Consider the following 15,669-nt stretch of genomic DNA (forward strand, 5'->3'; position numbering starts at 1 on the left):
ACAGTAGTGAGAATTCAGCAACAACATTATGTAGAAATTGGCATTTTGTGCAGTTGGGCCGAGTAGATGTTTGAGAAACCTTTCTGCCTCTCTACATGAGACACATTAGTATTGTGTTGAGTTTCTCTCTCGTTCATGTGCTGTGCTGTGATTGATGGCGAACCTAGTGTAGAGTTCATGTCTGGCTGGCTTTGGTCGTGCCAGGTGCAATTGGGTTCGGGTTGCAGGTGCCTGGACATAAACACCACAATGATGAAAGCAAACACCCTCACTGATTGACTGAACCAGTGACTGTGCTGCAGCAAGTGGAGAAAGTTGACTTTGTTAAAGGGTGAGCAGTGCCGGTTCTCACAGTGAAACTGGGTTACTGGATTTATGTAAATGGCAGTATGCAAACAGAACTTCCGCTGTGGTGAGAAAGAGAGATGCTCCACCAGATACATGAAGAAAAGGTGACAGTGAACTACATGTTGAGAAGCTTGAGTGTGATAAAAATCTACCTATACAGCATGAAGTCTTAGTGTGTGAAGTCTTAGCTTCTGATGCAATGCTCGTGGAGCAACTGAACTTTTGAACTGAAGATTGTGTAAGTACATTTTTACCAACTCATACCAAGAAGTATTACTTCCCAAATTGAGTACTTTTAGACTCTGTGTTTCATGACTCAAGCAAAGTTTCAATTTAAATCAGCAGAGGAGTTTCAGAAGTGAATTCACCTGAAAAGGTGTAGATTTCTGAGGATGTGAAATGTTGAAGCGATGCTGCTAACAAAAACCTTTATTGACAACTATTGTATGTTGCTGTTTATAGTTTATTTTTATTTACAGTTAAAATGCTTAAAATTCTGGTTAAACATTTGAGTTTTCGTATCTGTGTTCAGTTTTGATGCCCTTGTTTTTATCTGCATTTCAATAAGGGTTTTGACGTTATATCAAAGACGTCTATGTATTGTGTTGAAAAGATATCTATTTAGCAAGTTAGCATGCTAACCAGCTAGCTAGGGCCTGAAAACCTCTTTAACTCAGCTGTCCAAAGTTCCTGTGTTAGTGGTGTAAACAAAAACACTCCACTGTAGTCCAGCTAGTTGCTGGGCTAACTAAGCTAACAAGCCAACAGTGGCTAAAGTCATGGATGTCTGAAAACAATGCCTAACTGAGCTAACAGTAGCTACATTCATGGGTGTATAAAAAGAATACCTGGTAGTCCGGCTAGCTGTATGGCTAACTGAGCTAAAAAGCTAACAGTAGCAACACTCATGAATGTATAAAAAGAATGCCTTGTAGTCCGGCTCACTGTGCGGCTAATTAAGCTAACAGTGGCTACAGTCATGGCTGTATAAAGATAATATCGATAGCCTGGCTAGCTGTATTATATATTGCTCTTGGAGCTGTGTGTACGTAAATTCAGAGCAATGAAAAGCCAGAGTCACATTTTATTGTATGCGTTTACAACGATTGTAATTATAATATATTAAATATTTGATTTGAGTCCATAAATTTGTAAATTGATTTGAGAAGCAGAAAAATAGCGGCAATTTAAAAGTTACCAAAGACATAAAGCTTTTCTTTGTGTATTATATGTTTAGTATGGCAACGCTTGATATAACCATTAATAATAAATGGTAAATTTATGGTTAATTAATTAAACTATAACTAATAGCTTTTTCACAAACAACCTACACGGTTCATAAAGATAACAGTGAAAAGTTTGAATAACTACATTTAATTTAGGTGAACTTTTTCTGGTTGAATTATCATTAAATGTTTAGTATTTTTATCTAACGGAAGATAACTTTACCAAAGGAATGATTAGTTATTAAAACTGCAACAATTTTCTTGGCACCCAATCAATTAATCACATATTAAACTTATATGATGTCTCATAAACTCAGCCTTACCTTGGTGTCTCCAGGAGGTCCGAGGCACAGCGTGGGGTCCATGGGTGGAGACCTCCAGGAGCAGCCCCAGAAAAACTCCCAGCACGCCAAATCCCATATTAGACTCTGATAACTTCGGAACGGTGAAGTTTCCTCTGCAAGAAAAAAGTAAAGCAATACACTATAAAAAAAGTATTAACGCGGATGTAGAAATGAACAAGTTCCTCAGAGGCTGATCTTATCATGCAGCACAGACGCCAACAGGGGACAGGCATCAAATCCACTTCCCTCATACTGAGAGCTGGCAGGACTGATTCATCCTCTTTTGTATCGCTTAGGAGGTTAGAGCAGCACGTCACATGCATTTAAATAAAATCAATGAAAGAAGACCCATTCTGGACAGAAATAACAATTTAATACACCACCTCTCTAACTAAAAACCACATGGGTGAAATTCATGTTCTCGCATGTAAAATACAAGCATTTCTTTTGTTTTGTTAAGACCTCTTATTACATCAATGTGAAAGAAACAAGTAAAAACAGCTTAAAGTTTATATTTCTTATTAAAAAGGTGGTGTCTTCAGTCTGTAATGACTATAACTATATATCATTTAAGCACTTTAGTTATTATGACAAGCAATTAAATATTTTTGGTTTTTTTTACTTTTCACTGACACAAATTCCTGACATTCGATGGACGAGATTTTAAACTAAGTTAAAAGATAAATGAAACGATTACTAGAGAGAATAAGCTGTCGATCAATTGATAATGTAAAAAATGCTACTTGCAGCCCTTTGTCACACTTAGAATACTGTTTTGAAATATCAGAAAACCCTGTGTAGACACATCTGTTGTCCAGTCGTAAAAAAATTAGCATTTCCTATTTTTAAGCAAATGGGGTACTCATTAGTCAGTTCGGTTCTGTGAATGTCAGCTTTAAATCAGGAACTAAAGCCTCTCATGTCCGTTTAATCTATTGTTCATGAATCAGAAGACACATTGTTCACAACACCGTGAAAACAAAGGAAGTAAACTCTCGCTGCTGTTCGAAGACAACTCTCAATTGCAAATTTCCTTCTTCCGTGTCATCATCTAAAGGCTCTCTTTTGACAAGGAACCATTTCAGATATGAGAGGTTGAACATCAAAGAAGGCACACAGACGGATGTGGAGAGACGGAGGGGGTGCAGCACATGATGAGGACCTGAACTAACATCGTTGACAGTGGCAGAAAAAAAAAAAAAACACCCGTTCTTGTTTGTAATAAACACAAGAGCCAGCCACACACACACACACACACACACAGCTGACACTCATAACAAACTGCGTGTTTCACCGCTATTAGTGACGTTAAAGTGTCTTATGACCCCAGTATGACACTTTAGTTTATTGTTGGTGTGTGTGTTATGTAACAACTGAGCACCTCAGGCTCAAGAACATCCCTCTTTTATTGAAAACATGTCACTCTGCAGATAGGTGTGTCCGTTTGCCCGGGATGATGATGACGGCAATGGCCACGATGATGGCAGCGCTTCTGGAAGCTATTGGCTCTTATCAGATGCGCGTGTTGTTTTTCCACTCGCCAGTTTGTCGAGCATTGTGATCTGTCTGCCTTTTAACAGCTCGCTCTCTCACGGGATGTGCTTGATAAGGACTCCATTAGGCTGCTTAGAGTTTAAACTTATTGAGCCTCGATGATGTCAACTTATTCACTTAAACCTCGCCATATGTAATGCATGTTGTTAACTTCTTTACGCAAGAAAAAGTAAAAGTACAGGCTCTGAAATGTACTTAAAGTATAAAAGTATTCCTCTGAAGGACATTTCTGTGCAAAGCTACATGAACCTCTCGTCATTAATATAATTCAAAGACTATTAAACTTAAAGGTAGAGTCATTAGGATTAGTCCGAGCAAATAAATGAGATTAAATTACTATAACTAAGGACATTTTTGTGCTCTCAGTACTCATTTTTCTCTAAAACTGATAATATCTTCTGGTTGAACTGGTCGCCTGTTTTAGGTCAGCAGAAAAGCTGCGGGGGGAGTAAAAAGAAAGCTCATGCTTTAAAGCTTAAGTAAAATATTAAAATAAATCTCTAAATCTGTTCTCAATCCTGCTTGTAAAACATGCAATGTTTGCCAAATTTACTGCAATGCAGGGCACATGCAAATTATCTTGGAGGTCAATTTTCATGAGTGTCAACCAAATTTATTCAGACATGGATGGAAGATTGATTACCTTCTTTTACTCTGTAAATATTATTATCTGTGAAATGAAAGTGATTAACGGACATAATTCAATTGTAAGGCTCAAGCGCTTCCTCTCTCTTGGTCCAGTCATGTGAAAGGAGCAGTGTTCGGCGTGTCAGCTCTGCACCCTGGCTTTTCTCTTGTTAACACAGACGAAGCTGGCTTTTACTATACTGAAGATTACTCTGGATGGCTGATGGAGTTGTCGCAGTAGGCAGAAGGCAGGTGGGTCAGGGTGGAAGGTAAGGTGATCTGGTGGAAAGCAGGTTTTTCTGGTTATTCTCCACAACGCCCTCTAAAGAAGCTGAAGTACCCGTAGCACACCTCCGCAAAATGGGCGGGAGCGTCACGCCAGGATGGGGATAAGAGGTTATCGGATGTCGTGTAAGACGAAGATTAAGATAACAGGTTTTCTATCACAGGGATTCAGAAGCAGTCTCACCAGGTCCCAGTATAAGGTGGACTGTTGGTCGGACAAAAGCTATTTGAAAATGTAAGTATGGGCTCTGGGAGTGGTATTTATCACTATGTTTTTGGACATTTTATAGACTTTCATTGGCTTACTTGTAAAGGGTGTTTTCACACCAACAGAGCACCGCTTACTTTATCTAAAAAGCTGCAAAATGTACGACTCAAAGTGAGCAAATCAACTCTAAACATCATTAATGTGGCTTCGGCTGAACAGACGCTTTGCTTCTGAACGTTGATGTTACACGGAGCTTTGATATCAAATCCAGGAGATGTCAGTAAATACAAGTAAAATACAGACTTTGCTTATCCGTGCAAATGCGCCACATGAAACACAAACATGAGGAGGTAATTTCTAAACCACATTAGTTCCCCTTATAATATTAATCCTGTGTGAATAGGGCTTTACAAGGAAAATGTGAAGTGTCTTTACTATTTTTGTAGGTCATTTATCCTCATTTTAGATTTTTTTAACCAAAATTACAGAACAGCTGATAAGGTCATGGGACAAATAAATCATTGTTAACCATGTTTTAATGACCTAGTAGCACCATTGTGGCTCAGTCCACTCAAATATAGGTTAGTCATCTGTTACCCAGCCATGGGGGGAGATAGATCATGTGGCACAGCACGTATAGAGGATCAATGAGGGCCACCACAGCTAGAGAAAAAGGGAGAGAATGATAATTGTTTATTGATGTGGTTGTAAACAAGATTGAACGGTCCCAGAGGTATAACCCTCCTAATACTGGGATCGTTGTGGGGGTTTCTAGGAGGGTTTCCACCGACTAAATCTGGCAAAGATGGAATTCCATCCCGGCTTCAGCCCGAGCCATGGACTCCACTCTGCTAGAGAGGGGGTCAAATACACAAGGACCTATTGTTTACTGAAGATGAGGGTAGCCTCCACTCCACTCCACTCCACCCCCATCACATCCACATCATCACTGCAGAGTGTTCAACAATGAACAGAGCGAGAGAGGGAGAGAGAGAAGGGGGGAGAGAGAGAAGGAGGGAGAGAAAGCATCACTTCTCCCTCTCTTTCAGTTCTTTTACAGTCTTGCCAATTTAAATGCCAGGACAGCTTAACCCTGAGCCAAGCCAGTGTTTCAAAGATCACACAGGCCCATGAGATCTGGATCTGGGAGCATCCCGTAAAAGATGCTCCATAAACTGATGACGGCGGCAGAAATGAGAGAGAAAGAGAGTGACGTGAGCACAGTGTGAATGGATGAGATAAAAATACTGAAAACCCCTCAAGGACAAAATTTATCTATGTTTTTGGCCTTTGAAAAACCCTCTATGCATAAATTAAAGCCTCAAACTAGACTCATCCCTCTATCTGTTCACTCCTGACGCCCTCCATCAATCTTTCCACTCTGAACCCCGTTAAGGGCAAAGCTTAAAAACAGCTTTGAACCCCTTTGAGTCGTTGTTACAGTAGCAGAAAGAGGCACACTGGCAGCTACCCTCTGCTGCTGAGAGATTTAGAGGAGTGGCCACACTGGCCTGGGATATTTAAGACGGTTACCATGCTGGCAGGTCTCTTTGAGCCCTTTGTGTTCCCCTCTCAGCTCCTTTGGCTGGGCAGGGAGGTTGACACCTGCTTGGGGCCTTGGGGTTCCCAGCACTGTGCTGTTAACTGGGCACACATATTGGCAGGCTGCCCACTGAGGACAGAGGACAGAGAGGGGGAAACTGGAGCTCGGCCTATCTTAAAACAACCATTTTATTTTGACTGAAGTCGGTCATCATAATAAATCACGGTAAAACGAGATTTAGCTGCAGCTATGTACTTTTTGATTGCTGTTTATCCCTTTGGCACACGCTGTTAGCTAATTAGCCATGACCACAATGACTGGGGCAGCTTACTGTAACCACACTCTTCCTTATTTGACCAGTTTCAGCGCAAAAAAAGGAAGTTTGTTTCCTCTTTTTACTCAAAAGGAAAGGACAAAATGATAACAGATACAGAGTGGCATTTTCACAGGAAACAATCTTTGATTAAAGGCCAACAGGTGTGCAAGACAGATCCGGAGGATTGAAAACCGAAAGACAAACCACTTCCCTCTGGAGGGTGGAGATAAAATGCTAAACCAAATTTAGAGGCAACATGAAATGTCAACAGACTACAGTGCACGATGCAGATTTCTACCAGCAATAACTGTAGTGAAGAAACAAATTCACTCCATGAATGTTATGTCAGTGTCGATACACCATCTGTTTAACAATCTTCAGCGTATACTCGACAGACGGTTGGTGCGTGTTGACACAGAAAACATCTAAACTACTAATCGGTAAACTCATCTACTGTCTATTTGTGTCCAATACATTTTTAAGAATGAAGCGTTAGAAAATGTTGCATTGCGTCACTCCTGTAGGTACCTGGATTACACATCAGGGCAACAACAGCTACGAATACACCATGTGGTGATCACAAGAACTGTACCAACTCATAGTTGTATGCCTCCACACATCGATATCACCACTTCCTCATCTTATCCAGTTAGACATTTGTGTTAAATGTTGTTGTCATCATATGAATTGTTGGCTGACGACCAAAACAGTGTTTTGTGAGGTCACAGTGACCTTTGACCACAAAAATCGAATCAGCTCATACTTGACTCCAAGTGGACATAAGCAATACTCTGCGTTTCCGAGACATCGCATTCACAAGACGGACACAGCTACTGCTGCCGTGGAGGTGTTACTCTTCAGTAACACACATCTAACATCTAATTATTCCAGCCTCCGCTCTCTATCAGAGTGAATTAAATCTAAACGCAGTGACATGTATGCATGCATTCAGTGTTGCTACTGGGGATTCAGATCGAAAGTTATCACAGCGACAAGCATATTTTCTTTTGTCACACCCAGTGCGAGGTAAACAGTAGAATACAATGCTCACATTGTAAAGAAATCCACCAGGAATGTACGCTTGCATGTATTCGTTTGGCTGAGGTAACACCTTACAGGTGCCGTCGCACTGCTGCAAAAGTTGAGCCTGGTTCAACGTTTCAGCCTGGATTCATTCAAATAAATGTCATTTGATTTTGTTTGTGGCGATGGGCTTCTATTAAGAAATGCGTTAAAATTGACTGAAGCTGTATTGACTAAACCAACTGCATCCGAGTAAAAGAGCATTTAATTCCCTGATGAAATGGGAATGACTCGTCACGTAGGACTGCATGGTGTCCACTTCAGCTCCAATGCAGAGAGAAAAGCAGCTTCACATCCTGTGAGCAGAGAGTATGTGAGGATACAGAGTGTGATGGAGGCTGATGTGAGGGAGTTGGACATTCAGTGCCTGCCAACAACTCCAACCCCTCACTTCTCTGCCCTCACTGGCTCCCTTTTCCATGTACTCACTCATCATCAGCATCAATGCACAGAGATGCTCTTCTTCCTTTTGCTACCGCTCGCCAAGAGGCTGCTTCTCATTTCTTTTCCTGCTCCATCTGTTGCTATTATACCAATGAGCCTAGCCGCGCACAAACACACACTGTAATGGGAAATGTGTTTTAAGTTGCTCATTTTATGGAAAGAATGTCTCCTCTGGCAGTTCAGTGTATTTCCATGCTGTACTGCACACTAAGTTGTTCCTCTCACTGAAAATTACTCCTGCTGGTGTCCATTTGCTGCTTTACATGTAAAATCTATTTTCTATTTTCAAATAAAGACTACAGCTGCTTTTTAGACAGCAGACCAATCTGTAACCATCACGTATGCCCTCTTTCCTCTGTCTGTCTCTTCTGTTGCACAGTGTTGTTCATATGATTCATTCATTTATATCGGGTGTCACAACTGATCAACTCGTTACAGGCCAACACATCCCTAGGAGCAATGACAAAACATAACTCAGTTGCTAGTTTATTAGATACACTTCAATCTGTGATTTAGCCTCTGGCGACACCGTCAATGTTTGAGGGCTTCCTGTATAGCCGGTAGACAAGGATAATACATTTAGACCAAGACTTCTTCCTTGTGCAAGTCTATTTTTAGGGGCCCAGTCACACCAAACTGAGGTCAAAGACCTAGTGGTGATGAACGCAGACTGTTGTGTCTCCTCACATCGCCTGTGTCTCATCAAAAACACTGCACACAACCGCAGACACTACAGCCAACGGCCAGCTAACTTGCACATTCTGCTCCTGCGTGAGAGGAAATACCTCTCCATACCACGAGGTGGCTGTAATATATCTAATATAGCCACTTCTAATCGCGAATATGTCTGAAAAAAAGTTGCAATTGTCACTGCCTAAAAATAAGGAGAGACCACACTAAATGGGCAATGTCAATTCCCTTTTTTAAATTTCTCTTGTCATGCACTGATTCGCTTAGCTGAGCTGCCAATCCGAGTTATTTCTCTCACCAACGGGCTCCACTGCCGAGTCTACTTGCTCAATTGCCCCAGAAGCCGCTGTCAAGAGCAAGAATGTGGAACACACTGCAGAAACTAGGGCCATGGACGCTGACTGTCGGCCCTGACATCGGGCACCTGTTGGCCTGGTGTGTCAGCAACTTGAGAGTTGGAGTTGAGAGCTGATATCTACGACCACGTTGTTTCACAAGTAGCCAGTTCACAAAATAGTCTCTTTTGCCAACGGCCACTCAAATGTGATTGGCCAAAACTACTTGGACAACAAACAACTACAGTGACAGAAAGGCGAATGCTTTTGATACCAAAGAGGTGCTGGTTCATCTTTTAAGATCATTTTGGAGGAGCGCCACAAAGTTTATCCTCCAAAATAGCCGTACAGAATCTGAATGATTTCAACAAAAGCTGAGCATTATGACCTTAATGAAAGAAAGGACAGATAGGATTAGACTGCATTAGTTTACGTTAAGTGCAGACTACCTAATGAACTGGGAAATGGGAGCACAAACTGCATTTTCTTAGTAGTATGACTGCTGACTTAATCCTCCGGACCATCTGTATGGTACCCACCCAGCTGTGGGAGTGGTGATAACACAGCACTGGCAGTTTATGCTAATAAGGGTGCTTTGCTGAAGGTTTTTTTGAATAAACCTATCATATAGCCTGACATCATATCTGCTTTTAATGTAATGATTGCATTACTGTTGGAGGATATTGCTGCATAATTTAATCGAGAGCTGGGTGAAACCACATGATTGAGTTTGCACTGTTGCTGTCAAACAAAACAAAACATTTTAAACATCTGTGTGAGTTTAGGGAACTTGTGAGGGGCATTTTGTTCTGATTATATTCTACTGACCGAATGATTAATCAACTGAGAAAAAAAACTGTATATAAGTTGTAGATAAAATTAAAAAAAAACTCTAGCAAATGGCCTTGGTGCTTCTTTCTCCAACAGCCCTACAGTTTGCTCGCATGGTCTCCAGGGGTATTGTGGGTTATTTGGAGCCTGGCCCGTTTGACAAAGTTAGTGAGCGAGGGAGCCGTCACTGGAAACAAAATACTGGGACCACAGAGGATGACACACTGATGGGGACAGATGTCTGCTCCAATGTCATTTGCAGATTAATGGAGTTTGGCTATAGATGTGGCAACTACATGACGATGCCAACTGTGGGCATCAAATTCCTCTTATAAGACCAGACAGGGACCAAGAGCACATCTTTAAATACTGCCAGCTGCATCAGAGTTTTGGGTTGCGTTTCCCCACAGGCTGATGAACTGTTTTTGACATTTCGAGTGTAGACAACCGAGGCTTTACAGTCTCCCAGCATGGGAGAAGCAACTAGTATGACATCTCCAGCTGACTATTACACTTCCATCTGATAAACAAGGCTACAGTCTCATGGGCGACATCTCAAAAGAGTATTCAGATTACACCGATTGAGCAATGCACTATCAGGCCAAAAAATGATACAACGATGCTTTTAATCGCAATCAGGACCCAAAATCTAAACCGCATTCTTTTCTCTTGGCATGATTTTTCTCGCAAAATTGAAGGTTGCATTATGTTTCCCCTTACCTTTGGGATTTGAGATGGTTCAAAACAATCATTTTTCCAACTAGATCAGTAACTAACAAAACCTGCCAACTTATTAATACAACCGATGTTTTACTCTGTCTTTTTATAGCATTGAGATCAGGGTTTCTAGGTCAATTGGGATTCTTACAGTTGTTTTTTTGGTTTGGAGAGTAGCCAGGCTGTGAGCAGTAGCCATGAGTGGCAACAGTAATACCACAGGGAAATACTACAAGGGGGGATTTGAAAAGTTGTCCGTTTCTGCTTTAAAACATAATTTCACACTAAAGATAGCTCTTTTTTGGCACAGTCTCCTGATCGCCATGAAGCGTGATGTATTTTTTGATGTATCAAGTGTGGAAACAGAAGAGGACATTTAATACTGTGAGCAGATTGTGGATGATCAAGATCAATTACGAACTAAAAATCAGATCGCCCACCTCTCCGATCTTGTAACATTGTCGGACTCATGATGCACAAAATACTAACACGGCTGCAGAAGAACCAGCGACATCGTCTGTTTATTACACATAGTCTTCCTCGGAAAGAACTGGTCGCCTACATTACCCACAATGCTGCACAAGTGCAGACAGTTCTGTTGGACATTCTGAAGTGTAGCGGCTAGCAGTCTGGTAACCAGCCACTCATTTACAAACTTGTAGCCTTCAGCCCAACCCAACGCTGAGTCAAGTGACATCACTTGAGGCAATTTATCAGAAGTGCATGCAGTTCCTGTAAAGACACCAAAGGCTTTATTTACCGGTACTTCCCAAAACCTGTAAACAGAAACTGTGGACTGTGCCAGGAACAATGAGTCGATTGTTGAAATTATCTCGATGAATCAACACACAATAGTTCAACCTACAGCTTTGGCCTGTATCCACACTGTGTGGAATTTACTGGAGATAGATATCTGCCTTCACTTGTGAAGTGCAAAGCCACCGTGTCATGCTGACATACAATCATCTGAAAGCCAGTGAACAGCTGTGGGACATCCACCGCACAGCTGACTATTGCTCATATGGAGAAAATCATCCAAAAACTGCAACAGATGAGGCAGCAGTCATCGTACATTATCCACTGGAGCTCAGCGGATGACAGATGGGAGGAAAACTTCAACTTTTAAAAAGCCAGATTAGGGATTAACAGCATGATCTGCTGCATTCACAGCGTTAATTCACATTTAAGGCTGCGTGATGACAAGGAGCACGTGATGCTCATTTCTGATGCGTAACAGGCTTTTGAAAACTGGTGCAGAAAATGAAGTTGGTAAAATTAAAATGTAGGTAAACCATCAATGACAACCCAAATGTCTAAATTGAGGAAAACAGCTTGTGTGAAGCCAACACTATACAGGGGATGTTAAATGGAAACCCTCCTATATAATTACTGGTTGTCGGGCCCCTGCTGAGCTAGCATGTCGACCTAAAGTGGCCACAGCAAAGGCAAATGAGGGGTCAGGTCCAGTAAAGGGTATATTTAGTCTGCCGATGGCGAGCTTTTTAAAAACAACACGCCCTTTTCTGAGTCACATGGCTCTGAAGGATCTGAAAAACTTCTCTATAAAACATACAGGCAAGTGCAGCAAGCTAACTAGAGGAACAAGGACTGATGTGTGGTGTTCCCCGTCTAAGTACCGAATGTGCCTCTGTAGTCTAACATGAAAACATAATCACCATGCGCTTTTTCTTTTAATTAAAAGGGGAGAATAAGTGGAGGAGTTTTACTATTGACATCTGCAATGGCAAAAATAACAATGAAGGGACTTTTGAGGATCATTTATGAAAGAAACTTTGGCATTTACACATCCCAAAATGGACTTTTTGTTGTTTTCAGACAGCAATGAAGTTTCCTGAAGTCAATTAAGGCCTTGCACCTGCACAAAACACTTTTCTTATACTGACAACAGGAATAATGCACAGATAATAGTAAATAATTATTAAATTAATTGAAAAAAAGAGCCATTTCCGGGAAGAAGAAAATCTAAATTTCCAAAACTAAGCTGAGCTGCTGTAAGGAGAATACATAGGTGATACTTCTCTTCAATGTGGCATTAAAAATCCTTCGAAAAACTTCACTTCCTGGGGTCACAGTAGAGTCATAAACCTCTCACTTGATGTAATTTCCTTGAGGCTACTGTGATGCCAGCCAGGCCTTGGGGCGTATAATGTGGGACTATTTTGGGAAGCTGCGAAAGCCCAGCTGAAGGCCTTGTGGTCCCCAGCTGAAGGCCTCGCGGTCCCGAGTCGGTGAATGGTAGTCACATTGGTGGTGGCTTTTTCAAACGGCAATATCCAAGGGCAGGTGACTTCAGCTCCCAGAGTGGAATGAATCTCAAGGTCTGGGTTGTGAATCAACTCAAGTGGAACAAAAAGATCTAAATATGATTACCCTTAGCTGCATCGCAAACATTTTACAGATGTTTTGGAGCAGTGATGAATAATAATAAAAAAGAAAGAACAAACTATCCTTCAAATTACAGTTACCAGGCTTTCCCACCAGTCTGGGGACATTTGAAGGGGCTGCTATATTTTCTACTCTCCTTTCTGTCTTTAGGAAGGACTCTTTTCTCTTCTGCTTTTCTCTCGGGGCAGTTTTCAGCAGGCACCGATTTCATGGTGGTAATTTTGGCCGACAGAGACAAAAACCTCCTTTGGAGTGCTGTGTGAAAACTCACCCCATCACCCACAGGCTACCACAACACTAACAGTGTGTCCTCCTGAACTTGGCATACCAGGAGATAAAACGCTAATTTCACCGTTTCCTTCACAGCACAGAGGGAGATAAACAACACAAAGCCAAGCCCCAAGCTTTAAACTCTTAGCACACACACATTTCTCGTGACCTGACGGGTACATTTAGGGCACACTTCCGTCATCGTGGAAATGAAAATAATTGAAGGCATTTAAGAAAATTAGATCAAGCAGCTGAATAAGCAAAAATAACTTAAAAATATAAATCCCATCATAGAAGTAAGTTAAGAAAAATGCACTTGTTAAAGTACTGCTCCCTGGGAAACAGATGTTGGCATCAGTCGACCCTTCGTTAAGCCTCCGCCCACAGTTAGCCCTGTATAGCACTTGTACAGTTTAAAACTACAATGGCACTCAGTAGAGCGCATACCTCAGCCAAGAACTCAGAATACTAGCCACCTAAATTCGACTTTTTTCATCCAGATCCATGCATTATTCCCTGAGAAATGAACGAGAATGTTGAAAAAAAGGCCTAAAGAACTCCTGGATTCGCACCAAAAGTTAATGGTGACTATTCTGGGCTGAGACTCGTCCTCCTCCATCCAAGTTTCATAGAAATCTGTTCAGGAGTTTTTGTGTAATCCTGCTGACAAACCAACACTTGAACCAGTGCTTTGGAAGGTCATCTCTGCGATTATGGCCAATATCTCCACTTTGAGAGATGAGATGTTTCTTTACTGATCGTCTGTAGGGAAAATTCAATTTGGCACCCTCCAAACTGCGTTTAGAGCCTTATTTACACTGCTTCAGCATTTGGAAAAAATTCAAAGAGTGACAGGCCTGCCGTGCCTTGTTACAGTTGCTAAGCTACGATTGGACAATCCCTGTTTGGAGGAGGGGTTCGGCAAATTGAAGAGCAAATGTGCAAAGCTGGCTGTCCAAAAGACCACTAGAAGCAAGCAGCTGCATATGTGAACACCATGTAGGTCACTTTAAACATCATTCGACGTAAAAAAAGACAACATAGACCATCAGCTCGTTTCCAAGCAGATACGAAACAAGAGAATCATAACTTAAAGATGAAAGGAAAACAAAATCATAAGGTGAAGGCAAATGACAAAATGATTGGGTCAATAAGGAAAGTATCGTTGCAAAAAGACTCAAAGTGTGCACCAAAGCCAAGCGGGATCAAATCAAAGCTGGATTGCCCAGGTGTGGACATGCAGGGGGGATAAAAACAGGAGCAAAGCCCTGAGGTGGTAACAAAAGGGGGGGTTGGAGAAGCATGCAGCGTTCATGTTGAAGCATGCAGGCCTGTGCGCAGCTCAGTGACGGCCTGCACAGCAACAAAAGGGGGGAGGGAGGGAGAGGAGTAGAGTTTCTGACCTGTGGCTCCTTAAAAGATGCGACGCTCTTCGTCCGGAGAGAATTATAAAATCCTCAAGCTAGGGAGGGGGAGAAGACAGAAAGATCAGACAAGACAGTTATGGAGCGTGTGTGTGTGCGTGTGTGTGCCTGTGTGTGTGTGTGCGTGTGTGTGTGTGTCTCTACATGAGGGAAGAAGCAGTTTCTGTGTGCATGTTGAACATGTATTTGTGGTTAGTTGTCTAGACCATGGTCAGACGTTTATGATGATGAATCAATTACACAACACATGTTGCACAATACACTGGTGTTAAATGACATTTACATAAAGTAACAGACAAATATCACCTATTTAAACAAACAGACACACACAGACACACACATACATACACAAGTGAGGTAGAAAAGCATTCTGAGAAGGACAAAACAATTACACAGTGACTTAAATATCCTCTGACCACTAAGCCGGTGATATCATATGATGTCTGTGTTAACTTTTTATAACCAAGGACAAATGAATGGTGAGCAGCCAAATGATAAACATTATCTTGTGTGAATACCATGACAGGAACCTGACGTCTGTGACTGCTATATTCATTTCCTCTTCTTTATCTACTACAGAGGTCTGGCTGTCAGCTGTGAGCTGTGACAAATGTAACGCTGTGGATCAACCAGATGTAAATAAAGTGAAAGCCCCCCCCTCCCCTTCAACACTGTTGATTTATAACTGCTCTATGTGGGCTAATCCCAAGAGAGGTCAGCCAAGGCCAAGCCTCAAATCTGCACAACTTCATTCTCAGAAAAGGTTGCACAATTTATAAGATGATCCAGTGCTGCGGACTGACTTTTTTCACACTGTTTGCACATAATTTCGGTGCACCCAAAAGTACTTATGTTGATGATTTTTAAACAGGAATAAAAGGTGCAAATACATGTTTTAACCTCAACTGTTTCAAATTATTAGCTACATTTCAGGCGTTTAGTCTGAAGTTTTGTCTCACCCGACAGATTTTTGGGTGCATGTGCGAACAAAATAGTCGCACGTAGGAGCTCTGTGATC

At 41.6% G+C, this 15,669-nt stretch overlaps 1 protein-coding gene across 5 annotated transcripts in view; it reads right to left on the reverse strand.

Annotated features, from left to right (window-relative positions):
* sema4d (sema domain, immunoglobulin domain (Ig), transmembrane domain (TM) and short cytoplasmic domain, (semaphorin) 4D) overlaps positions 1–15,669 on the reverse strand; it is a 45,496-nt gene that overhangs the window by 11,372 nt on the left and 18,455 nt on the right. For 4 of the 5 annotated variants that reach the window (XM_084382778.1, XM_084382780.1, XM_084382776.1 and 1 more), the window contains exon 3: positions 1,898–2,031. In XM_084382778.1, coding sequence (XP_084238904.1) covers positions 1,898–2,031 — 134 coding nt within the window. Of the gene's footprint in view, positions 1–1,897; positions 2,032–14,630; positions 14,690–15,669 lie in introns of all 5 variants that reach the window. The other variant, XM_084382779.1, reaches the window with a different exon arrangement.

Source organism: Pagrus pagrus (assembly GCF_965226575.1).
Source record: "Pagrus pagrus genome assembly, chromosome: 19".
Lineage (NCBI taxonomy): Eukaryota > Metazoa > Chordata > Actinopteri > Spariformes > Sparidae > Pagrus > Pagrus pagrus.